This window comes from Podarcis vaucheri, assembly GCF_965113315.1.
Source record: "Podarcis vaucheri genome assembly, chromosome: 4".
NCBI lineage: Eukaryota > Metazoa > Chordata > Lepidosauria > Squamata > Lacertidae > Podarcis > Podarcis vaucheri.
The window spans coordinates 56,608,426-56,636,103 of record NC_138762.1 but is presented as its reverse complement, the minus strand read 5'-3'; the positions used below and the strand labels follow the sequence as shown (position 1 = coordinate 56,636,103).

The 27,678-nt window shown below is 40.2% G+C and overlaps 2 protein-coding genes across 3 annotated transcripts in view; one reads left to right on the top strand and one right to left on the bottom strand.

Annotated features, from left to right (window-relative positions):
• The window catches only part of KCNJ6 (potassium inwardly rectifying channel subfamily J member 6), a 114,743-nt gene extending 106,117 nt beyond the window's left edge, over positions 1-8,626 (top strand). For both annotated transcript variants that reach the window (XM_082221350.1, XM_082221349.1), the window contains one exon: positions 7,785-8,626. In XM_082221350.1, the coding sequence (XP_082077476.1) occupies positions 7,785-8,110 (326 nt within the window). In that variant the 3' untranslated portion in view covers positions 8,111-8,626. The remainder of the gene's footprint in view (positions 1-7,784) is intronic.
• Positions 8,627-22,994: 14,368 nt separating this feature from the next.
• The window catches only part of DYRK1A (dual specificity tyrosine phosphorylation regulated kinase 1A), a 101,049-nt gene continuing 96,365 nt past the window's right edge, over positions 22,995-27,678 (bottom strand). Inside the window, exons 11-12 of the mRNA XM_082221302.1 lie at positions 27,471-27,595; positions 22,995-26,245 (exon numbers count right to left, since the gene is read on the bottom strand). Coding sequence (XP_082077428.1) covers positions 25,625-26,245; positions 27,471-27,595 — 746 coding nt within the window. The 3' untranslated portion in view covers positions 22,995-25,624. The remainder of the gene's footprint in view (positions 26,246-27,470; positions 27,596-27,678) is intronic.

Below are 27,678 nucleotides of genomic sequence, written 5' to 3'. Positions count from 1 at the left end.
CTTCTCCCTGCCCTGCCTAAAGAAGGCAGCCGGCTGTGCTTTGTTGGTGCCAGCAGCAGCAGCAGCAGCTCTCGAGCGGCCGCCATTTTAAGCAGTCCCTCTCTGCAACCCTTTCGCGTGCCACTCATCGCCTGCCACCTCCGCCAGCCCCTGCCGCTCGCAAGACACAGGTAAGCAGCCACCGGGGCTTGTGGTGCTCTTGCATCATTTTCCCCCAAAAATATAGTCTGGCCCCCCACAAGGTATGAGGGACAATGGACCAGCCCCCTGCTGAAAAAGTTTGCTGACCCATGCCATGATCATCTGAAGGTGCTTCCATATGTTTTGTAGACTGCTTTTCAGCTTTCCCTAAAATTTCTTCCAAATTATTTGGAATGGTTGCACTGAAGCCAAAGTGAGAGGAACAGGGGCCTGAATCAGGGCCAAAGGGTGGAATAAGCTTTTATGAAAAAAGCCTTGTGCTATCTGGATTCCCGCCAGAGAGCTGGAGAGAAGATGAGACAGAAGAATAAGGCAGGCAAGAGGCCCCTCAATCCATGTTTCACTGACGGTAGAGGAAATTAAGACCCTCTTCCCCCTCGCCACGTTACCCCCACACACATACAGAAGCAGGAGCACTTGTGTCAATCTAGCTGCTTCCATGATATTATGCTGCATTCTTCCCAAAGGAAGTCACTTGGTGAAATCCTAGGCATGGCTGCTCAGAATTAAGTTCCACCAAGTTCAGTGGGATTTACTCCCATGTATATGTATATGCGTATGGGGTTGGAGCCTCAGTGGCAGCACCAGGGGGAAAAAATATGGAGGGGTTCACAGACTGGGCAAAGTACAGATGGAATGAGAGAACAGATTTATTCCACATGTTAGTTTTCTGAAACAGAAATAATGATACATTTCACATTAATGCTCCCACCCCAACATACCTTCATTATAGTAAGTCCCATTGTTGTTTTTTCATGGTGTTATCTTTCAAGTTAGCACATTTCAGATTACAACCTTACAGTGGTACCTCAGGTTAAGTATTTAATTCGTTCCGGAGGTCTGTTCTTAACCTGAATCTGTTCTTAACCTGAAGCACCACTTTAGCTAATGGGGCCTCCTGCTGCTGCCGTGCTGCCGGAGCCCGATTTCTGTTCTTATCCTGAAGCAAAATTCTTAACCTGAAGCACTATTTCTGGGTTAGCGGAGTGTGTAACCTGAAGCGTATGTAACCTGAAGCGTATGTAACCTGAGGTACCACTGTATTTTATTTTTTTACTTTGTGGTTCAGTTATAACTTGTGAGAAGTTTTTGCTGTTGTTATTGTTGTTGTTTTATTTGTACGCCGCCAATCTGACTGGCCACCAAGGGTTCAAGTAATCAAAGGGATGGGGTGGGGAGAGTTAATGTCAGAAAGGTTGGTTGCTCCTCCCTTCACTCTTCTCTAGAACCATTTATTAAGTGACTAAGAAAGCTTGTGACAGACTCAGCCGGTCAACCCCCTAGAAATATGTAAGGTGGCCAATCAAGCATTGCCAGGTGTCAGAACCCTTATGCTGTCATTATTGGGCCTGTGAACATACTGCTGATTTGGTCTGATTCATCATTCTGAAGATATTGCCTTGTATTTAGAAGCGCCAAGTCCTTAAGACTGTGAAGACTGGCTTGAAAGTGTGCGAGCAATTGGTGATGAAATCTCAGGAAGGCAGGGGAAGTGGGAAAAGGCAAGCAAGACTAGCAGTAACGTTTTCCCCTGCTGCATCCTACCTGATTCTATCCATTTTTTGTGGCTAAACTGAAACTAGTGATAGGATGAAGTTTCTCAAATTGCTTTTGACTCGTTTTTTTGGGGGGGTGGCGGAGTTTGGGTCCCCAAAGGGAAGGTGGTGGGGAAAGCAAATTTCTTAAAGGATTCATAAAGGGCAGCTTTACAATTGCCAACAACGCAAGGGTGAGTTCTTCCTCTCCCCACTCCGCCCTCCCCCCAAAAAATTCACACAACACTCTCTAGCACCTTCAGGTTGTAGGGGCAGTTGTCTTTCAGAGAAGCTTTCCTTCCATTACTGCTCTGCTCAGTGAGCAGAGTCTAGTACTCCTCAAGCTTCTGAGGATTCCGCTAGACACTTTTTGAAAACCAGTGTACCAGATTCCCTTTCCTTCATTCTCTTCCTTTGCTTATGCCTCTCCTTGCTCCACCTCCCTGGGGAATGCCAGCTTCCCACACTGCTGCTCCCTGCGATCATTTCTGAGCACACACCTCTTTGTCATTCATTTCCCTCACTTTAAAGCCGCAGTGTTGCCTCTGCGCTGCCTGACTGACCCTACTAAATGGCAAATTTCACCGCTTGCCATGTATCCAAACGATCTAGGGCGGAAGAGCACGTCTTTGCTTTATGCTACATTTCCAGACATCATGTCTCATTAACATCTGTCTGGTTGAACAAAGCACTTCGCTCCACGGAATTGATGAAAGCCAGGCAGGAGCTCCAGCAACGTCCTGAACCACAAACAGAAGAGGAAGCAGCCATGATGTGACACTGAGCTGAGGGCGCGTCTCTGGCTATTGATCTACAGTGGCCTTTTTAAACTAAGCACTCCCAGTTCCTGCATACAGATTTATACATGATGTGGAATCCACCTGTATGATATAATGAATTTGACATCTTGTCAACTCTCTCAGTTACCAAGTGTGCCACAAATGTAAAAATGTTATTTAAAATAAAGGCAGCTGCAGCTACATACCATTTATTTATTTAGTTAGGGTTTTTTTAATAATAATAATAATAATAATAATAATAATAATAATAAACACCCTACACCTTTCATAGGTGTCAGTACAAAACATATTATATATCTCATCATTTCCCCCTAACAAAATATTCAACCATTTTCCCAGACCTTTTTTGTAAACTCATGCTGATCTGTTTTATAGCGTTGCTGGTTTTAGTTCTATTTTTTTTAAGTATTCATTACTTAGTTGTGTTTTTAAGTTTATTGCAAGCAGTTCTGATAATGTTTTATTTGAATTATGAAGTAGGAATCTAAATACAAAATAAATAACTGTGCCAAGATTACATCAAATAGCTTTAAAGCGCTATTTAAAGTGCCCCCTTCTCCAAGGTTTATTAATTCAGTTGTTGTGGGTTTTTTAAAAAAATAGTTTAATTTAATCTAGAAATAACAAGGCAATATGACAATCTCTAAAGAGTGACAAAAGTTACAGCTGAGTTGAAACAACTCATCTACCGGTATGTTTGTGTCCAGTCTTACCAAGTGCAACCACTGTAGCAGAGCTCATCCTGTGTCCTACTTTACAAAGGGCAGGCCTCCATTTTAGAGGGCTGTGTCAGAGGACAATCCTCTCTTTGTAGGAGTCCTCTGGTTAGGGTTGTCCAGTCCAAGGCCAGTTTAAAGAATCAGAAGAAGGGAGACAAGGGCCTTGAATCGGCCTGTCAACAAACTGAAGAGAGATCATGGCACCCAGTCACAGTCTTCTCCACTCAGGGGAGAAGTAATCTACAGCAATCATTTCTAAATGTGCATCTTAATATATAAGTCACCTAATGCAGAACCGGTCCATCTTTATTGGCGGTGGATAAGTAGCCACCCCAATTGTGGCTCCTATTTTGGACACATCTCAAAATGTCCATCTGTTTATGGTGGTGAAATCCAGCGACATTATATGTGTTTACATGATCACACAGAGATCTCTGTATTCTCTGATTCATTGTCTTGGACCACTTGACTTTGTTCACTCCACAACACTGATAGGAACATAGGAATCTGCTTTATACCGAGTCCTACTATTGGTCCATCTACCTTGGTATTGTCTACAGTAGCTGGTGGTGGCTCCTCCAAGGTTGCAGGGAAGGGACATTCCTAGCCCGGCCCAGAGATGCTGGGAGCTGACTGACTGCAAATTAGTTGCTCTACCGCTGAGGTACGGCCCTTCCCTAGGTAACTATGACAGTTGTCATCAGGTCATATCACAGCACATTCAGCATGGAGTATTGTTGGCTTCATACCCTCACAGGAAATTGTTTAGAGAAGTCATTGTCAGTCATGGAGTTCAGAGGTGATGGCAGCAGCCATTCTTTGACACCAGTTTGGCATTAGCTCCTCCGTGACCTCATCACCAACCATAGACAGATGCAGCCATGTTAGACGCGAAGGTGGATTTTAAAGGAATACTGGACATTTACCCTCTCCTCCCTTAAAAAAACTAGAATCTTTGATTTGAAAGAGGAGACACAAAAAATACCATAGTACTAAGAGAAATACATCATTTAGTAAGATTATTCTTCCTGGCATCTCTAGCTGAATAGTTCCTCAAGCTAGCACTCTTCTGCATCTGGGGCTTTGAAAGGACAGTTAACTCACCACATTTTGCCTTTTGTATTTTCTTCTTCTTTGGAGTTGACTCCAGATCTCCTCCTGAATACATGAACCTGAAGTCCCGTTTGTTTGTTTCTCCCCACTGCTTTTCATTCCAAATGAGTTGGTTCAAAGGAAAATATATCTTTGTTTATTCTCCAGGCCTTTTCCTTGCAAGGCAATATTTTTTTCTTCCACGGAATCACTTTAGGAGGAATACACACAAGGGATGATGTGTCAGGACTCAAAATCCACATGGATTTTTTTTTTGGGGGGAGCAGATGTAACTTACCTGAGGAACGTTCCACTTTGCAGGTGACAATGTATCTGAGATCTTATCCTGATGTCTGTTCCTGATACCACGCGCCTTTAGGTTTTAGAAATAGCAAGGCAGGAGTAATATGCTGCTGATCACACCCATTAAAACATTTAAACGATATATACATATAATGTGAGGAGGAATCTTTTTATACATGCCACAAAGGCAACACCCTCCCCACCGCTACCTGTAGCCTATTGGTTTCAATAGCCTTTCTCAGACACTTGTCAGGCTGCGTACCCGCCATATATTTAAAGCGCATTGAAAGCACATTTCCTCCCCAAATAATCCTGGGAACTGTAGTTTGCCTCTCACAGAACTTCAATTCCCAGAGTTTTCTGCATGCATATCCAGGCATACTCAGTTCCAGGATTCATTCCATTCAGGCAGAACCACTCAAGGGTGCACAGTGGAGCCAGCTAGGGACATGATTTAATGATGTAGGAAGGAGCATGGTTTGAGGAGAAGCCAAAGGCTGGTTAGACAGGCCTGGGTCTGGCTCCTGCCAAAGAACAATGACAGATGTACTGTCTTGTCAGTAAGGAAGCCAAGTTTTAGTCGAGCAAAGTGACAGCATATAATCAGCAACGGGAGAAGAGCAGAAATTAGTCCAGTTACCCGAGGAGCCCATAATGAAGGAAGAATCAAGCCAACTCCAGAGAGGGGCTTCAGGAGTTCCTGAAATTGGGAGAAGGCCTGGGCTCAGGATTCTGGGATCAGGAGCAGCAATCTAAAACTGCACATGAGCATGAAATTGTTCCAACAGTTGGCCCTGCCTACCCAACCACCCGCCCGCCCGCCCGCCCACCTGCCTGCCTGCCTGCATGCCTATGTTTAAATGCTGGGCTCCATTTTCACTTCTATGATACAGTGGTGCCTCGCAAGACGAAAAGAATCCGTTCTGTGATTCTCTTCGTCTAGCGGTTTTTTCGTCTTGTGAAGCAAGCCCATTGACGGATTAGCGGATTAGCGCTATTAGCGCTATTAGCGGCTTTTAGCGGCTTATCTGCTGATCGGATCAGCTGATAAGCGGCTTAGCGGCTTAGAAAAAGGGGGGGAGGAAAAAAACCAGCAGGAACTCGCAAGACATTGTCGTCTTGCGCAGCAAGCCCATAGGGAAATTCGTTTTGCGAAGCACCTCCAAAACGGAAAACTCTTTCGTCTAGCGAGTTTTCCGTCTTGCGAGGCATTCGTCTTGCAGGGCACCACTGTAATTCTTTTGAAGACATTACTTGAGAGTCCTTTTCAGGCCAAGACCAAGACACCAGAATGGTTGTTTTGGGACCCATTAGGAATCCTGTGTTAAAATTTTGGATGCTAATGTGTAATAATAATAATAATAATAATAATAATAATAATAATAATAATAATAATTTATTATTTATACCCCGTCCATCTGGCTGGGCTTCCCCAGCCACTCTGGGCGGTTTCCAAAAAAATATTAAAATACTATAATACATCAAACATTAAAAGCTTCCCTAAACAGGGCTGCCTTCAGATGTCTTCTAAAAGTCTGATAGTTGTTGTTCTCTTTGACATCTGATGGGAGGGCGTTCCACAGGGAGGGCACCACCACCGAGAAGGCCCTCTGCCTGGTTCCCTGTAACTTGGCTTCTCACAGTGAGGGAACCGGCAGAAGGCCCTCAGTCCTGGACCTCAGTGTCCTCAAGATTTTCTTATGTCCTCAAGATTTTCTAGAGCAACCTTCAAAGTTGTCTGATTCTGTAACTATAAGGTTGCCTTTCCATTGACAGGCCTTTTAAAACAATGACAGGTGAGAGGAAATGATGCATGCTATACTTAGAATAAAAGTATTAATTTTTATACTATTTAAGAAGTACAGTATTTTACGCTTCCAGGCTTATGCAGAAATTGAGAAAGAATGTTATGTGATAGTTTGCTGATGATCTATCATTTTTATTTTTTACATGATTTCTATTATAAATATGTATAGTTGAAAAATGCTTTGCATTTTTTAATGAAAGTGTGGTATTTTTATAAATGTATATTTGTCCAGAGACCTCAGGATGGGATAAAAACTAGATCCATGACTTAAAAAAATGAAGCATTGTGGATAATTTTCTCATCTTTAGTTGAAAGTGATGGTAGATGGTAGACTCAGGGAGTCAAACACTGTGAGTAGAAGCCTGGTGATGCCCTTGTGCTCACAGAAGGGTTTTTGATGGAGCAGAATCTTCCATTAAGTGGGGCAGCCCTACCTGAAAAAAATTGCTCCAGAAAATTCAGGGACCCTCTAGGCCACTGTGGATGCAGGAGCAGGGCAAGGGGGAATAGATGAATCTTATGGTTCAGGGACGTCCAACTCCCAAGAGACTGCAATCTGCTCCCAGAATTAAAAAAACTGGCAGTGATCTACCCATGGGGGGAGGACCCAAAGTTGTTGAGCTTTTTAAGGGGGCCAGGGCAAAGCTGTTGAGCTAAGTTTAGGGGGGGTGGCGCACCAGAGTTCTTGAGCTTCTTTGGGGGGGGCATAAATCACTCACCAAACAATAAACCGGGCAGCAATAGCACCGTCTTCCATTTTTGCAATCGTGTGCAAATGAAGGACAGAGCGAGGGGGCAGGGCAGATATCACCCGGGATCCACCTGTCAATCATGGTCAAGCGGTTGGACATCCCTGTTATAGCTCAATTCTTTTTGCAAAGGCATCCACTAAAACCATTTGCCTGAGGGCACCAAGTAGATTCTACTTCTTCTTCATTGGTAAATTAGCATAATAATAAATAAGGTGTTTGGGGTTTTTTGTTTTTTTAAAGGTCTCAAACGTTTTGCTAGCCATTTTCCAATGGGAAAATATTTGTTGAGTTCAACTGGGGGAGGGGGAGAGAATTGCACTGAAGAGAGAATTTTGAACTGATATCATAATACAGTAATGGAAAAGGGGGAAGGGATAAGATAAAATTGGCCTGCTAAACTCACTATTATATCATTATTTTCACATACTAATAGATCGTCAGTGCAGCAAATTTAGTGTTGCATATCTAGCACGACGTTCCTGTCCATCATAGCTATGTGTGCACCGTAGCTTTAAGATACAACAGACCTGCTAGGAGCCATGTTGCTTCTGATTTCTCTTTCCTTTCTTCCCCAGGGATGACGTGTCAAGCCCGAAGTTCTTATGTTACCAGTGAGATCCTGTGGGGTTACCGTTTTACACCTGTTCTCACGCTAGAGGACGGATTTTATGAAGTTGATTACAATAGCTTTCATGATACATATGAGACCAATACACCATCTTACAGTGCCAAAGAACTGGCAGAGATGGCCAGCCGTGCAGAATTACCCCTCACTTGGTCTGTGTCCAGCCATTTAGACCAGCGTGCCGAAATGGATACTGAAGAGGAGACCAAGAACCACGAAGAACAAACTGAAAGGAATGGTGATGTGGCCAACTTAGAGAATGAGTCCAAAGTTTAGAACTTAAACAGTGGGGACAGAGAACCACTAATCTTCCTTTAAAGGGGGAAAGAGGGAGGACCGATTAAGGTGTGACAAGCCTCCCTGCCCGTAAGGCAAGCAAAGATTTGGGTTAAAGCTGCAATATCCCTGCAATGTTGCCATGTAATCTCTTATCCTTGTTCTATTTTTTCAGCTGGAGAGCTCAGTGTTCACACATGCAGGTGTGTGGTTTGGGGCTGGTTTCTAAGATAAAGGGCAGAAGTTTGTTAACCTGGGCCAAAAGCAAAACACAGTGACTGTAAGTGAAGTCCATTCACGTCCTGAGCTTTAACTCCAGTTTTTATATACTGTATTCTAAGACAGTTTTGAATGAGATGCCTGCATTGCAGCTTTTAGACCCAAGGAGGTGAAGAGAAAGGTCTGAAATTCAATGAGATACTGTACATATGCCTTATGTATTTTCTTTCTCTTTCAGTTTAGTAATAAACCCAGCATGTACAAAAGTACTGTAGTAAAGAACCTCTAAATAATGTACATACGTGTGTAATTAATGTAGGTTTAGAGATATAATTTAGAAAATAATGGGATGCAAAAAACAAACAAAAACCCAACCACCTATCATGAGGAAGGCAGTTCTCTTCTAACACCAGGCGTTTATTAGAGTTTGGCACCCATTTATAACTGCCCCATGAATGCATGTCTATTTCCTCATTGTACCAGACTGGCAGCTGTTTAGAGTACCTCACTGTTTTCTTAAGCGATGATTTAGCTGACTCTAAAAAGCCATAGGTCTGGGGTGGGGGGATAAGGGCAGAAAAATTACAACACGATTCCTGATAAACTGTGAAACTGTTTACAAAACAATCGCTTTCTTTGTAATGTTATATGGTTAAAAAAAACCACACTTCTGGCTACTTGGGCAGGACAGCTAGAATTTAACTGTGGCAGATTCTTGTCCAAGGCAAGGATTCCTTTTGTATGACATTTGTCTATCAGAGATTTTGTGTCGGGCTATTAACCCTTTAAGTGCAATACCTTGGGAAACTTTGGTTTTCAAAACCATTCAGCTAAAAAAAACAAAAAACACCTGTGTAATTTGCTATATCTATAGCTATATAACCTATATAAGCCATGAAAAAGTTTTGAATGTTATACCATAGTTCAGCAGAGAACATTTCCAGCTGATGTTCTATCTGAAAAAAACAACTGGACTTCAGCTGGATTTCATTATCGTAATAGGTACTTCATATGTCTTGAATACTCCCTGCAAAGATCTGCCAGCATGTCAGCCTTGCACATGTGTCGTTTCTGTGATGTCAATGAGCACAATCTGTAGGTCTCATTCTGCCATCTTTACTTACAATGAGTAGTGCCTTAAGTGCTTTCCAGTGTTACATTCTCCCAGTGGTTGACAACTGCAAATGAGTAGATACAACAGCTATTCAGCATCCCTGACCCAACTGCCACCAGTTCATGCATTCAAAGCTGAATTATCTCCTGAAGAAATAGGTTTGGGATTGTTTTGGTCCTCATCACTTACTTACTTACTTACTTACTTACTTACTTACTTATTTGCTGCCCATCTGACTGGGTTGCGCCAGCCACTCTGGGCAGTTCCCAACAAAAAACGAGTAAAAACACCAGTGTAAGGCATAGCAAGCAGTATCATACAGTACTGTGTTCATCTTCATGGCTCAGATCAGCATTTTAGCTATGACAAAAACAAAACAACAAAACAGAAGAGGTCTTTATTCTGTTCCCATAGTATTTTCTTGAAGAATAAAAATGTGCAAAGATTTTCCACCAAAAAGCTTTCAGGCTATCATGTAGGGAATAGACCTAATAAAATGTTTAGCTACTTATCCATGGATTCATGGCTAAGAGAGCAATCCGCTGTGGCAAGCCATTAATATACTACCAGATAAGAACATTGTAACATAAACATAGACATTGATTTAATCATTGGGCAGCCCCACCCCAAAGTTCTTTATTATTGTTTGGTCATTAAGAAAACTTACCAAGTACTATATTGGCACCCAAATCCCAATTAAATATGGATAGCCATAGCATCACACACCAACATTATCAGAACGGCATGTTCAGGAAACTACTTCAAACGCTTACATGGCAAGTGTGTTACATCAAATCCATATGTATGTCAGGTGGAATTAGCCTTTTACATTTATTATGCATTCATGCATTAATACTAATCCTATTCTAACCATTTATGCCTTGCCCTCACCATAAGTAGACCTTGAGCACTGCAGGGTTGCTGAGCATTTTTGCATGACAACTTAACGGCCAGGTCCACACATCACAGTAAACCATAGTCTGAACCAAACAACGACTTGCCATGAATAAACAGTGTAATAATCACACCTCTCTGTTCCTCACTTTGCTAAGCCAGGATGAGGCCAACCCTAGAGCTGGCTTAGTACCGCATGAGAACCATCACTAGTGGTTTGCTTCTCTTCAAACCAATCAAGAAGGCAAAATTTGTTCTTGGCAGTTCTTGGCTCACTACTTGTGATTTGTTTGGAGAGAAACAACGGACCACTCCTGCTTCAAGTATAATGCTAAACTAGACATATAGTTCGTTCCCCTCCCAGCTCGGTGGGGTGGGCACAGGATAGAAGCAATGTAAACACGCTGCTCATTCACTGTAAGCCCTGGTTTGTTTTAGACCATGGTGTACCATGATCTATGAATCTATGAATGGGGCTAAAGCAGCCTTTGCTTATGGTCATGTCTGCTGGTGGCATAATGGTACATTGACATAACTTGCTGCATGGTACACATTTAGTTGCTAAGGCAGTGAGACTAGGATAGATTTTTGTCAAGGATAGATTACAGCTCCCAAAGGAACCCACATTGTGTAATTTGTGCATGTGGAAATCTTTCTGTAGAAATAAAGTAGTGCAATTCAAATCAAAACCATTTATCCTGAACTGACTCTGTTGAATTTGGTAGCATCCAGAGTATATTACTGCTCAGTCAGAGTAAGGTTGGCAGAAGGTTGGCAGTGTAAATAGAGGACAATGGTTGTAACTTCGTAGTACAAATGCCCTTTCAAACAAAACAAACAAACAAACAAACAAACGACAGCCTTAATTTTGTGTTTATGCCTGCCTAATCTGAAAATTAAAAGTACATTGAGAAGAAGTTCAATTATTTTTTGTATGAAAATATATATCATCATGTTTTAAAATACATGACTCAGGAGAAATCTAGTGGGCAGGTAGAAATTTTGCACTGTGATAGATTTTTCACATTTAGTTTGCATCAATGTGCTGATTTTCTCTTAATGCCATCCCAGTTATTTAGGTTTTATGGAATTATGACAAATATGTCATTTACACTTCCCAGGAGCTGTGTTCCCTTCTAGCTGAAGATGTTGTGCCGCTGAGCTGGATTGATAAAACCAGCTGCACTTATGCTTATTAGAATTGGAAAAATATTTCCTGGTCACTTGCACAAAAGAAGTGACCTCCATATGGTTTTCACTGCCCTGGCCATTCCCCAAAAGGTGGGTGTGTCAGGTTGACAAGTTTCACCAGGAAGATATAGAATTCTTACTTCCTTTCATTTCCACTTTTGGAAGCTAGTTTCATTGTAGATAATGTTAATATGTAGTCATAAGTCCTTTGTATGCCGTCACCATGTTGGAATGTGCCAGTTATTTATGTTTATATAGCTCACCCAGATCCCAGCACAACTCTAGCAGCACTTTGCTATGTGCAACCTGGAGCCCCAGGTGCAGGCATATATCCCAGGTGATGCATCCATGTTGGGTTCAATGGAATAGATGAACATCCCAATCACAGCCACACACCTTGTGGGTCTCCCTGTCTGGATGAAGCACCTATGTATAAGGCTGAGTTTGCATGACAGAAGAAGTTACTGGCCAAGTTCACATAAACCATCCACCTTGGTAGCTCACCCAGTAGAGCATGAGACTCTTAATCTCAAGGTTGTGGGTTCAAGCCCCATGTTGGGCCAAAGATTCCTGCATTGCAGAGGGTTGGACTAGATGACCATAGAATTCTATAATTCTATGAAACCACCCTGTGGACCTTTGATGAAGAATGGTATAGAAATTTAATTATTAGATTAATAATAATAATAGGATTGTTATAGCCACCACCATTACCCCAAACTATGGGGAGAGAGCCCAGAGCAGGGGTCACAAACTTTTTCAGCAGGGGGCCAGTCCACTGTCCCTCAGACTGGGAGTGGGGGGCGGACTATATTGGGGGGGAATGAACAAATTCCTATGCCCCACAAATATCCCAGAGACACATTTTAAATAAAAGGACACATTCTATTCATGTAAAAACACGCTGATTCCCAGACTGTCCGCAGGCTGGATTTAGAAGGTGATTGGGCCGGATCCAGCCCCCGGGCCTTAGTTTGCCTACCCATGGCCCAGGGTGTAGAAAAAGAGGACATTTTTGTTTGTCTTAAATGTTTTTTGACAAGGGTGGCTTGGTTTAGCCCTCTCCTTCCAGTCACAACTCTGAGGACTAAGAGTGACATTTCCATAATTTTTTGTGATGGTGCATTAACATACATCAGAGTTGGCCTTATAACAGAGAATCTACAGGAGAAAGAACTGTGGAAAGCTCCAACAAGGTTCTACTAAAGATCCAACTTACTCTACTAATGAGAATGCATGCGAAAGAATTAAAAAAAAACAACCAAAAAAGTGAGCTTATTTGGGAAAAGAAGCTTTTTGCTCTTGTGATTTTGGGGTCATTTCTGTAATCAATTGTGGCAGGTTTAGTAAGGTTTGTTTTGTTTGAAAAAAGATTAAAAGCGTGCTATATGAAATTCGGTCTGAAGGTCCTCTTAGAGCTTTCTTTGCAACCTTTAGCACATAAAGTGAAGCTGCATCATTCTGACACATGCATGTGTGAGCTGTAATGTTGTGAGTAGGGCACAAAGCTTAAAAGTCTTTCTCAAATTGTCTCTGTTATTATCAATGACGCATCCAATGTAAAGTTTACGGAATCTCGTTTTTGTAATATAAGCTTAAAACTCAAAGCTTCCGATGCTTTCAAGGGGGAGGCATCACCAAAATTTTGTACTAAGAATGTCCCACACACTTCTATTTTTCTACAATGACTGATTAAGAAGTTTAACAATGTATTTTGTGTCAATTATTTCCACTGAAATGTTGAAAAGCAGAGAAGAATGGAATGCTGTTAATTAACAATGGATTTTCAAAGCCAATCAACAATGAGTAGTGTTTTTCATTCTTTCAGTACATACATACATACTGATCCAGAAATCTGTCATAATTAATTTACTTTTATGTTCTTTATTTAAGTATTTACATTCTGCCTTTTGGCCCCACATCTTCCCTCACACAAGGGGCTCACAACCTTAAAGGAAAGCAATATACAATCCCCCCCAAAAAAAAACCAAGCTAAAAACCAGAAACCAGATATTAAAATCACATAAATGGAGGGGGAGAGAATTAATCCATACCAAGGTGTGGGAGAACAAAAAGTGTTTGGCAGTCTTTGGTTATTAAATAACGGGGTGGATTTTCTGACCAATAACACTTGTGGGATCTTATGTTTAATATGGATGACTGCACCATCTAAGGCAGCAATCCTGTACATCTTTATTGGGAGTAAATCCTATTGAGCACAGTGGGACTTACTTCTAAGTCGACATGCACTGCCTTGTACCAATAGACAAATTTTCAGAAGCATATAAACGTGCTTTTCATATGCAGCTGCTAAAATGTATGCCTCAAGTTCCAGCTGAAATTCCTATATGTGTATTTCCTGTATATTTCCGTTTCCCTGCCTCAAATCATCTTCCACAATTTTAGAAGCAAAAGGGCAATTCATGTGCCGCAAGGTGCAATCCACTGTGTACCACTACTGCACAGCTTTCATTTCAATGTTGCTTCGTACAGACCCTTTCTAGAGAAAAGCATCTTCATCACACTTGAATGGAACATGTGCAGGCTTTCATCTTTCTGTGGCCCCTGGTGGAATAAAAACCATCAAGGGAAGCTTGCTGTTGATTTTAATGGAACCAGAATTACATTAACTAACTGCAGTTAATGCCCACCATTAATTTCATGTTCTATGGTTAATTAAGCTCTGGCCATGAGCAAAAAAAGTTACATCAGTACTAAAACTAATCCCTAAATGATCTTGATCAATAGTGTTGCAAAGATTTATGCATGTAAATAACTTACCCGCTTAGAGCATGAAAACCACTTGCATAAATCAAGTCCCACCTGGGCTTAAATGCATGCAGGTTTAGGATTTTTCTCAATACATACCAATGATCTGGAAGGTTCACTGGTGCCCTCTACAAACAAAACTCAGTACTACAGGAGCCAAATTTTTGGCTTCAATGCATATGTTATTGCTGCTTAGTGAAGTTCTTACTTAAATATGTCATTAATTACTTTTAACATGTAACCAATTTGTCTGACACTCAAAAGAACAGAATCTTAATTTAACTGAAGTTCAGTGAAATTCATTTTTGAATGGTGCAGTTGGCTCTGAGGGTCTCCAATTGTTTCCTTTTGGGAATTGTTATCTTTCCTTTCTTTTATTTTTAAAAAGCCAGTTGCTCATACACTTTGGTCACAGTCCACCAGAAACATTCACTTAGAGCCCTGGAATAGCTCCATTTTCGTTTCCAAAGGCCAGGCACTAGAGAATGCCTTCATGGACTGCACCCTATTTGGTTTGGTCCATTTCTAGGAAAGTTTGCGTTGTGGATTTGATGTCATTTCCAACAATTCTCATAACTAAAATTCAGGAATTGTAGATGTCTCACACCATCATTTCATGCATAAATATTCAGGTTGAGAAGCAAACTAGCAAGTTCAAGAAAGGGTTTCTGTTGTTCAGTTTAAATCATTCTGTTTAATGCCCCTGTTTAATGCCACTTAAATTCCTTCTTAAGAAGATACTTTGTTGTTGTTTAGTCATTTAGTCGTGTCCGGCTCTTCATGACCCCATGGGCCAGAGCATGCCGGGCACCCCTGTGTTCTGAAGATACTTTAAATCACCCTTATTTTGCAGATCCAGTTTCCTTTTCACTTCACAAGCACAACAGGAGCAAAACAGTACCCTAAACTGCTGCATCCCTGTGGATTTCTGCATACGTTCACTTATTTACAACCTATACTGACATGCAGTTTGCAACAGCCATTCTGATAACTCAGGCTGCATGTCAAACTCCACTTACCTCAAGTCAGTATAACACTTCTGAGTATACATGGCTATGATTATGTTGTTCCTAACTATCTAAACTGTCTAAACCCCAGACCGGGAAGGGTTTATATAATATGCTTCCTCCAAGGATGTCTAAAGCTGACCAACTAGCACTCCCTCGAGCACCTTGCTCAAGAAGGGGATAATTGGGACCGGGTGGTAATTGCCATATATAGAATCACAAAATTACCTGAAATTTGGCAGGGTTAATTTCCTCTTGAAGAGCTATCAAGCCTGCAAATTTCATGTACCTAGCCGGGGGGGGGGGGGGAGAGAGAGAGAGAGAGAATGGGATTTCTGAAGGTTTGTATTTTTTAATCTGGATCATGTTGGATCATGTCCTGATCAATCCAAAGTGAATTGAGCTGGATCTGGATCACCAAATCAAGCCCCAAATTGGGGGGGGGGCTTGCACAGTCCTGCTAGAATCTTTCTCCAGCATGCCTTGAAATATATAGGTTCCTTGTGAGAAAAAGGTTAGACATGAAGAGAAATGCAGCAGGCTATAGTAGAAAAAGTTATGACAAAAGCTTAAATTTACCTGAAAGGAAGTTCTGTTGGTTTTAGTGAGATGAATTTCCCCGTTAATATCCGTATGATCAGAGTACGAACCCCATTGAAATCAATGTGACTTAAGGTAAGCCTTTACTTTCTTCTTTAGAGTTCCATAAGACTCAGTCACACCTAACCTTTTCTGGCTTCTTTCTATTAAACATGATCTCAAAAATGATATAAACACTAAGATACTAGGAACTAGAACCTGAACATGGAGTTTGATTGCATCTGTAGTCAGTTAAACCACTTTGAGGTTTCATCAGAACTAAGCAATTCACAATAATAAATTTTGTGAAATAAAATTAATGGCTTAGCAATACCTCTGAAGGCAGTCTATGTGAACCAGTGCTTGTTGATGGATTGCACAAACTGTAATCTTCAATTCCGAAATTCAGTTGAGGGCCCAACTAGACACGGTGTGGGAGACATATAATATATTCCCCAACATTTTCCTTTAAAAAACATTTATACATCCCCGGGAGATCCCAAATTTAATCAGAGCAGCAGCTAAAGAGCAAGGAGATGTTTAACCCTTTCTCTGTAGGATGTTTGCTCACTAAAAATCCAGTACATATTGCTAATACCTTACATGTTAAAAAAATCCCTGCTGCCCCTTTTATTAGATGATGGAAATTTTGTATATTTGCAGATTTGAATATTGGCTTTTGCATTATTATGCAAACCAAGGCAAAGGTACTGCAGTGCTGTAAGTGATTCAGTCCTGTTCTGGCAACAGAAATTGAACATATTTTGACATGTACTCATAATGCTGTCAGTAACTTTTCTAACATCCTTCCTCTTTTATAAGAGAGAACTAGATACATTTATACCACCCGTTATTAGTAAAAGTCTATCATTCTGCCTGCCACTGTGAGCAGCACTCACATAAAGCTCTATGCATGCACACACATTGGCTGGATCCTGAGTTGTTCCATTAACAGAAGGGCTCTCTCTGTTAATGGAAGGGACCTCCGTCACGTGGAAACATCTGATGGTGAAAGGCAAGATGGAGGCAATCTCCACCATGCCCCCATGTTCTCTCACAGGTCCCAGAGCCAGCTCCCGTGCTGTTCTGTAGGGTAACCCTATAATCTGAAGACATTCAGGGATTGTAGGAGCCTACAGTGGGAAAGAGGTGAAAATTCCCACCCTCTGTTCCACCAGTGGGAACATCCACAGAATATTGTAGAGAAGAGCCATAGCTCAGTGACAGAGCTTGTTTCGTCTGAAGGAAGCCCCAGCTTCAATGTGAGGCATCTTCTGGCAAGAATGGGAATATTCCTCATCTGAAACTGTAGAGCGCTGCAGCAAAACTGTAGACAACATTGAGCTACAAGGACCAATGGCCCTAGTCAGCACAAGGCATCTTACTATGTTCCAAGCCTTTGTATTTTAGTTCATACAAGGAGCTCTTTGGTAGCCAAGTGAAAGTGTCATTCTCTTTGAACAGCTTGGCTCTTTTGCCGCATCACAACGTTGTCGTGACATTCCAGACACCATATGGGGAGGGCTGCTGCTCAAAAAGAACAAGTATTATTATTCTCCTTTGTGATTATTGAATCAGGGTTCTCTGGATCCATGCCTATATAGTAATAGGATAAGATGTGAGAATGAAAACACTTTAGACTAAGAGAGCTGAAACCACCAGAAAAAGGATTACATATCCAGTTTGTCATACAAAAACAATTGGGGGATGGTTCAGTTCCGTCATAAACTACGTCAAGAGACATAAGGCTTACTTCCTAAGCCTCTGCTTGCTTAAGACTGCCTTTAAGCAGCAGCACTTTTAATTCTTGCAAATATTAAAAGCAAAAAATAAAAAGGGGCTTGGGGCTTGGCCTGGCACAATCTGTTAAATGGAAGCTGCCTTTGGGACTCCATGCTTCTCCATCTCTGGGAAATGTAGTTATAGGAAGACCTTACTTGTAAGGTGCTTGTGTTAGAAATGGGAAACCTTAACACTCAAGAACATGAAATTCAGATTTAGGAACATTAGAAGCTGCCCTAGACCAGAACAAAGAATTTTCAGACTTCCCCAGTACTATTCTATTCTGACTCATGGAAGCTCTCCATGGGCTCATGTAATAGGTCTCCCACAGCAAGAGTTGCCACCCCAGATTTATGCTTTTGTGGGGGGGGAAGAAGAAGAAGAAGAAGAAGAAGAAGAAGAAGAAGAAGAAGAAGAAGAAGAAGAAGAAGAAATAATGATGCATTTGTTGTTAGAGCTAGCATGGAGAATTGTCTTACCGAAATAATCAATTCAGACTGCAATTCAGTATTTTTCAAAACAACAACTAAAGAACTCCTCTTGAGAGTCCCCTTTCTTGTTCCTGTTCTTCTAGAAAATTCTAGATTTGAAACATTTTGAGTATTTCACTGTCTCCCTTCAAGTAAGTATAGCTCGAGTCATCTAGCATCCAGCTGATTTCTCAAGACTGCATAGCAAACCAACGAGTGCAGGAGTATAGCCTGCAGAGGTCACAAGCAAAGGTAATCCTTGAGGTCTGCTCCTTTTCCATCCGGACAGTTTGGTCCCATCCCAAAGGTCATCAACCACCAACTGCCTTGTGGGAAGGATCCCGATTGGGTTTTGTACTTAAAATATGTATTTTTTCATTGGGTCTTGATTTTACTTGTAAACTGCTTTGGTAGATTTTTAAACCCACCAATTTCAACTCTAGGATGCATTACGAGCAATAGAATTTGCACAATTTAAAACATACATCCTCTCATTTTAGACCTATTTTAGGTTCCACTGGGTATTAGAATGACAAGAGATACTATTATTTCCAAATCAGTAAGAGTAATGAAAATGATAATTAAACTTCAGTAACCTCACTAATGCCTACAGTCCCTTCATTCCCTTTTTCCACAGTGCAGGTAAAAAAACCAGGTTTTCTCAAATGCCCAAAAGAATAGCTCAATAAATCTTAAATTTAAAAAAGTATCTCAAGAAATCAACATTAGGGATAGGAATTGTTTTATTTAAAACCTAACAAATCAGACTGTCAGCTCTCCTTGCTTGTAATGCATCACTGATAATCTCTCCTGCCATCCAAAATGCTTATATCGTAATCCTTTAATTTGAAATAATGCCATAATGGCATCTAATGTGTCTCATATCTTAGAATTCATCCAGTGGCTTAGACAACATGTCACAATGACGATAACTGAATAATTTCTTGTGGTGGGGGAGACTGTGCATGGGTGAGAAAGGATGAATTAAACTGCTTCCTTCCAAAAATATTTTGCTAAACATCCTTTCAATGTAACAACAAATAGTCTTTTACCCAGTTTTCCTCACAACATCTCCATAAAATAGGCATCCATCATAGCTACAGGAAGCTCAGGCATAGACTGCAATCGCCTGCCCATTTATCTAGATCCAATCTCTCAAACTAAACTAAATCTAGATCTGTGGTCAGATTTTTTTTTCTATCAATCGAATTTTATTGTTAAAATCATAGGCCACAGTATTAAAAAATGCAATCCATTCAAAAAGATGACTAAAAACATCATAAATGTAATAAAGTAGTGAATCTTCTTCCTTACCATGACCAAAACCATTTTAGCATCTATGAATTTCTGATGCAGTTTAGCTGCAACTACAGCAAAAATGGACACTGTCAGCACTATAATAAAGGGTAAAAAAAAATCTGCTATAGAGGCCAGCAGTTAAGCTTTTCTTTTTATTGAAACAAACCATAGTTGAAGTATCAGTATCAATTTTGTCTGGCTTGGTGGTGAAAACCACATCACACTGTTTTTATGTACCCTCATGCGCTATGAATCACCCACCTCTAGATGGCAGTAGCGAGGAAGCACAGAATAAATTCTCTTAATAGGAAAGTGAATGCTTTAAAAATAGATTTCTGAAAAATTGAAATCCTTCTCTTAAAAAATATTGCTGAGGCTATTTCCATAGTGATTTTTTAAAAAAATAACTTCAGAATCTAATTCCTTTACATTAGGGGGTAAATATTTCATCAATATTGATAGTCACAATGTAGCTTACGTTTTTTTGTTAGAGCAGGTGGGAATAACCTGTGGCGCTCCAGATGTAGGCAGAATGGCCAACCGTCAGAGATGGTGGGTTTTGGAAGTCTATAAACTTAGACCCTACGGCCCCCAGCCCTGCAATATTGTTTATGCATTACTCCACCACTTAAGAGTACAAGGGCAAAGTCCCTTTCACCCGGACACTGGAGGCAGAAATGAAAAAGTTGGTTTACCCAAGTTAGAAGGCTCCCTATGCTCATTCTGGAACAGCAACAACTTTATCAAGAAAAACCCGCTGCTAAAATTGTTTGTTGACTCCTTTGGTGGATTTGGAAAGCACATTCATTTTAATTGTGTTTTTAATGTCAGTTGTGATTACATGATTGTATATTTTTTATATTAAAAAATTCTGGTTGTAAACTGCCCTGGGAAATATTTGTATACTGTTACAATAGCATTAAACAATAAAATAATGTGCATAACACATCATATTTGCATTAATGCCGGTGGTTTTTAAAAGACCAATTCTGCAAATGGAACATATCTGAACATAAACACACTCTGACTAGTTGTGTATTCAGTCCTCTAAATCAGATCTAATTCTAAGTGAGAATTATTAAGCTATTGTTCTGTATTTTATTTTTTTTTGCTGCAGGTAAGCTAGGAGGGATTTTATGTGCTAGCACATCAGCACATGCATGGTGGAAAATGAGATTTCTAGTGTTATGTTTTGCGTTGTTGCCGATTGTCCAATATGCACTTTCTTTTAACAGTAAGAGCTGTGCTGGCCTTTACTTCTGTCTTATTTAAATAAACTGTAATAGAAAAGCTGAGTAACTTTTTGAAACTTCTGTCCCTTGCTGACCTAAAAAGTCAAAGGAGGCACAAAGTATATGCAAGCTCATTGGCGGGAGACAGTACCTTCATGCAGTTACAGTATGCCACAATCTGGCTTACTGTGATGTGCGAACCAGACCATTGAGGGTTTACGATACATATTCCTATGTCTGTCTCTAACCCTACGCATACAGTTAGCAGTGTGTGGGATGTTAATTAACTCAATACTTACTGAGTTTGTGTAGATTATAGCTTTGCAAATTTTGAGGGAGCAATGCAGAGCTTTGGGTGTACTTGCTATTTTTGGGTGCCCCAGTATACTGTTGGGTTTTGTACATTTTTATAAATCCCTTGAACTGTAGACATTGAAAAGTCAAAATTGACCCAAATCAGTAAAACGAATGGAACTAATTACTGTACCTTCAGTTGTGACACCAGTTCCCATGTACGATGTTCAAACTTCTGTTGAGTACATAAAAGGACGAGCACTCTAAACATTTATGTAGACTTTAAAAAATTAAGATACTCAACCTAGCAGTGAGGAACTAGGTCTCTGCATATATGCAAAGTGAAGAATTTGGGGTTTTTCAGCTAGCTTGGATACTCACTAGGACAAGATGTGGGATCATGAAAAAGAAATTCCATCAGGAATGACTGGAAGTATTTGATCTAGAAGCTTGGGTTTCATTTATTTCACTTTGCAACTATTCCATTTTATTCTTTTGTTATTTTACTATGATAACTGGTCAAGAGATACAATTTTAGGGGAGAAGCATCTGTCCTTTTTTTACTTTGGTCTTCATGGCAAATGCATTGATAATACCTGCTGGGGTGTCAATGGGAAAATGCTAAAAATAAGAAACAATATATGTGGACCTCTCTGATTACTAGTTTCTAGTTACATTTCCAATTGTAATTCATCTGATCACTAATTTTTAGTTGCATTTCCAGTTGCTATTCACTGTGCATAGCATAAATAAAGCAAACTAGCTTTACTAACACTAGATGATCAAGAAATGGTGCAATGACAAGCAAATGATCAAAACTCTTGAAGGAGCTATACATTATACACAAATTATTGAATAGGGCCACATGCTCTATCTGGGGCATGTGATAATGCAACACTATAGCAATTTTGAGATGGAATTAATGCCCAAACCAAAGGGAGGCCAGGCTGGAAAGGAAATAAAAAAAATTCTGGGAAGGGTGGAGTTAGAAAAGGACAATTGCATGAAGAACTGAAAAAGAAAAGAAGACAAAGATGCTTCAAAGGTATAAGGCACAAAAGCACAATACAGAGCCAGTGCTGGAAGAAGATGCATCATCTGACTTTGCTGGAAGCGAAGAAACAGCAGTAATTGTGGAGATACAAATGAAACCTGGAACTTCCTATTGTACACCAAACTGAATAAAAAGGCAATGAGAGTTCAGCTGAAGGTATGGGGAGTTGCATTGCTGTGAAAGATGACTGGATATGGACAGTCCTTCCCCCAATCCTTGCCGCCTCTCCCCTTTCTGCAACTCACTCAGGGGCTGTGCCATGCCTTCTACATGCTAGAATCTACTCAGCTACCAGGATCAAAACCTGTCCTTCTAACATAATCCAGCCCTAATACAGGCATAGCTGCATGGAAGGACCAGCAACACTCTCAATACAGCTTGTTTGAGTTAACTCTCCAAGGCAAACACACATGCCACTATGGGAATAAGATTCATACAGTCTCTACCTGTATCCCCATCTTGCATGTGTCTCCTAATTCTTGGTAATGGCACTAGCATGAGACTATAAGCTTGAGGGTTCATAGAGCTCCATCAAGCCCTTTGCCAATTCCTCCAAGTAGACTAAACCTTTATGGGGATGGATTGTGCCCTTAGACTAGTCTAGCCCCAGCTTCAGATCTGGAGTACTGAGTACATATATAACCTGCTTTGTGAACTAAGTTAGACAAAAGGAAATAGTGGATGCAAAACTGTATACAATTTGCAAACTAAAAATAATACTGCCTTTCAATATGAAGGTGTGAGCATTTCATTAGTACCTTGCTATTTCAATTAAAAACTCAAAATAATGTATTCTGCCTCCAACTTTTAATTCTAAAATCCTTAAAATTCTGTGTCAAATGTATCTATGATGACATGTTGATTATAATCATACCTAGCAGACCAGGCCTTAAAGTAGGTTAATTGCATAGGAAGATTTTACTATGTTTACATTTTTTTTTCTTAAATTATTTTTTAAAGCACAGTAAAGAGTCTGAGGACAAATTATTCAACTGTTTATCATACATAAGACTGCATGACTATAATACAAAGGGCTTGTCTTTTCATTTAACGTTACAATATACACAGCAAGTCCGGACTAGATCTTACAATCTGAACACAGGTATTTAACCTTTTCCATGCTGTTTATGTTTACAATGCACAGAAGTCCTGTAACCAAACTGTGTAGTAAAGCACACAAAACTGGACTGTAACATAACACAGTATGCAGAAGCATTGGAGTTTATGGTTTTTGATTATGTAGGTTTAAAAACAGTATTAGTTTTTGGTGCTTGCTAAAGTGTGGCAACCAGCACAGGGGAAAAAAAAGTTGCCCATATTTGATACCCTTATATTCCTGGACAGCAGTAAGTACTGGATTCCTTTTTGCATTGCTAAGCTCAGTGTTCCATTTCTAAGGTGACAGCCTTTCACTCACCAAACATCTTTGAACTACAAAAGTTCAAAAATACTTTAACTCACATGCTTGACATTTCAGTACAAAAGAAATATGGATCCCTTGATAAAAAAATTGATTTACAAAAATGGTTTAATTCCCAAAGCATTCTTTCACACTTGCACTGTATTCAGCCTCTCTGCTGCCATTGTGAGGACTGGTTTTTGTTTTTGTAGTTTTTTAGTTTTTAAAAAAACACCTTTTGTTCAGAAGACCTGACCTAGTTGGTCATGTGAAACTGACCAGTATGAAGTACATGGTTTTCTGCTGAATGACCTTTTTAAAACTAGTTTACTGGCAGAGGTAGATTACTGCTTTTGTTAACACATAAAGGGCAAACAGTGTTAAGGAAAGATAATCACTTAATTACCCCAATCCCTCAATTTTATTCACTGTGTTTTTATCCATAATTTTAATATTTTATGTGGGTCCACAAATTTAGCAACTGCCAAGCTGACTGTGTTATATTAAGGCAGCAGAACCGAAAAATTAGGCACCTGTTAAGTACAGCCTGCTAACCTCAGGTCTCACGAGCTTTTTGCTTTACTCATACTAATGTTTTGGACCTGTTCATGCAATCAAGGTCTTGCCTTCAAGTTTACATTTATGCTAATAAGGAATACAAGAATCAACTGCTGGTTTCATAGCTTCTGGATCTAGTGTCCCTTTTACTTTCAGAAGCCTGAACACACTTATAATGTAACAGATGTTGTTATAGTCTTGAATTAGATGTCAAATCTATCATGTTCAGTACACAGTTTGCTGTTAATGTATTGGCTATGAATTCAACAACAGTTCCAGTTTTGTTTAAGCAATAGTACAGCCATAATTTTCAACTGACATTTAAAAATGGTCTAGTTACACCTTGTGTCAAAGTGCAGAACTGCTACATTATTGGTTACAGACATCTATGTGCTATAAAAACAGCTTTGGTACAATAAATTATCAAAAAAGAAAATAATTTTTTGTAAAATTCACAGCATAATTGTGAGGCAAAAAAGCAGTCACATAAAATTCTGCATTTTTAAAAATGTTCAAGATGAACAGAAGACATCTTTGTGCAGAAGTAATGGTGGAGAAACCACGTGCCCAGAAAAAGCAAAACAAAACAAAAAAAGGAAAAAGCAGGGAGGGACACAGTTGTAGCTATTTCCATCAAAAGCAAACCACTACTCCTGTGACCTTCAACCAATAAGGAAGTCAACTTTATGACACACGCAAAGTGACCTTGCAATACCTTACAATAAGTGGGTCACAAAAGTCTATTTTAAAAGAAAGGCCTCTTGAATTACCCATTCTGTGTTTTCAGCATTAAGGACTGTCTGCAAAAGCATGTCCAAAAGTGATTGCATCTGAAATGGTAGGCTCCTCTAACTTAAGAGTCCAAATCCATAAGGCCAAAGGTTATCCCAAAGACCACCACTTAAGACTTCCCCCTGGACTGGCCAAGACCAACCTGTTGATTGCTTCTCAGTGCACCTTAGTTACAAGACCAGCCATATTTCAATACTAGCTGATTGTGGTCTCAAAATATGAGACACACAGAATCCCATTATAATTGCTGCTTTGATTCTCAGTAGGTTCAGATAAGGAGAATCCTGATCACCGCCACTTAGCATGCTCAATGTGCCTCATGAACACCATTACAACCGTCCCTTTTTTAAAAAAACAGCTGAAGACTATATTTTGTAATCTGAAGGTCCCTCTTCCTCACAGTACTGCCTTTTCGTGCTCATGTGTGTTCGGGAAATTAAAATTCATATGACTCTCTCCCACCCTCTCTTATTTTTTTATTTAAAAAAAAAAAAACTCCCCAAAAGCCCATTTATATGATCCTGGGCAGTGCCTTTAAAAAGCTGTATGCAACTAAGACCAACATTTGAACTTTTACTCCTGTTGAATGGGTAGGGGGAAGGAATCTATGACTTGGTTCTGGTAATTAAAATAGGGGCAGCAAGGTGAGATATCACCTCAAAGCTATCTAGGATACGTATCATGGCTCTAAAAACTTTACTGTCCCTTTGCAATCTGTTCAAGTTTAAAAAAATAATCAGCTTTGCCCTTCTGTAGCGGTTCAGTTAGTCTATCTCCTTCTGATTCAAGCAGCTTTGCACTTTTTTTGGAAAAACACCACTTCTATAAAAACACACAAGAAACAAATTTGTTTCAGTTTAGTCACGAGCTAGCCACAGGACTTTGCTGAACACAAACTCCTGTCATGGGAGACTCTTCTCTATCAATTCCCTGCCTCATTGCAAGGTGTCCTTCAGTCATGTAATGAGCAGGACCTGTATTAGCAGAAAATTGGTATGTTGGATGTCCTGCTATGCCAGTTTCTTGGCGTGGATTAGAGTAGACTGTTAAATTGACGTCCATAGCTCCATTTTGTCCAAAGTCCAATGAATTAGCAGCCACTGGGCGGTTCTGATAGGCTTGATTGCCTTGATTACCAGTTGAGGAGGAAGATGTGGAGGAAGAAGTAGTTGAGGAAGACAGGGATGTCATGGAGTGGTGAGTATGAACCACCTCCATAGAATCCTGGGTAGAGGAGCTGTTTGTTGGAGAATTGTAGACCCTTGGCCTGGTCCGGCTACCCAAGGCCTGCTGTCCATGGTGGTGGTGGTGGTGGTGATGGTGGTGATGGTGGGAGGTGTTTCCATGGTGATGGTGTAATGCATTCTGTTGCTGAGGGGTTACGTGGAAGGAGGTTTCTTGAACTGGATGGGTTTCAACAGTGACTTGTGTAGGAGCTTCAGTGCCTGTCCAACCCAGAGGAGGAGGAAACTGCTGACGAACCTGTTGTTAAAAATAAATAAATTAAATCCTTCTATTTTATGTCATACCCTTCAAGCTAAATATAAAAAGCTACTTTTTAAACATAACATGTTGACCCTTATTTGATATCTTGCTTGTTTTTTAGTATGAACATTCAAAAGTGAAACACTGTTGCAATCATAACAGGAAGGAAACAATGTCAGCTGGCATTAATAATAAAACTATTGCATCAATCCTAAATTAAACATATACATTAATATAGACAGACCATACTTCCAAACAGGTATCTAAACAAGTTTGGCATTTATATACCATAAATTCAAACACAAAAGGGGCAGTAAAATTTCAGATCAAAGAGTAAAAAATTAGAAGTGATACACTTTGTTGCACTGATCACTAGTTTCCTTGTTCTGCAATACACTCAAGTTCTAGTTCAGACTAGCAGATCTGCATTTTAAAATGCATACAATGAACATTCACATATTCCTAGGTGTCACAGGGTGGCTTAAATGGTAGTAGTTTAACAAGTTATTGACCTAGAAGGAATTATTATTTATCCTGGCAATAATTTAGGTGTCAAAGTACATAGATAATGAAACAAGCTGCAGATGTGAACAAGGTCATTGCTGTATATTAAGCAAATACTAATCTAAGACCTTGATAACTGATTTGACATTTGCAAAGCCTCATGTGGAAGTTTACTGTGCAATAATCTGGATAGCTCACTTCAGGAATAATGTTGCCAAATTAAGGATTAGAAAAGAGATGCAATTTATTAGTATGATAACATATAAATTGAACTGGATTTGAATGTAAGAGGCCCTCATTTAAATCTCCATACTGCCACTAGCTCACAGAGAGAGGAATTCAATGTTGCGCTAAGGCAATCATTCTGTCAGGACAAACATTTTCACTTGCCAGACAGAACAAGCACTGTTCTGGGAGTTCCTCCTAAGCCCTCCCCCCCCAACTCCACCTGTCAGAAACAATTTCAGAGGGCATGGGTCCTTGCATTGGGCTTCTGCTGGTGGGATTCATTAGCTGAATTACACTCAAAGTGGCAAGGGTACAGCCTAACTTACCAGAAGTTGCAAAGGAATTCAGAACAAGAAAAGAGGTAGGAGAGAACAGGCCAGCCTGAGGTATAGCCCAACAAACTGTTATGTGTCTGAAATGACCATTTGGTCAGTTCAATTCTTTGAAATCAGAAGAGTCTGAAAGAGAGACTTCCTTTCAAGAGTCTTACCTGTGGACTATGTGTTTCACAATCCATAGCTTGTACAGCAGCAGTGAAGTGTCCACCACTATGTCGATGCTGATGTGTAGGATCTGACCGTGCCCTTCCACTGTTGCTTGTCCCAGAAGAGCCACCTTTTAAATTTAAGCAGAACCAATGTATGGAAAATGCTATTAACATGATAATCAAGACATCCATAATGAGTCAAGAAAGCAAG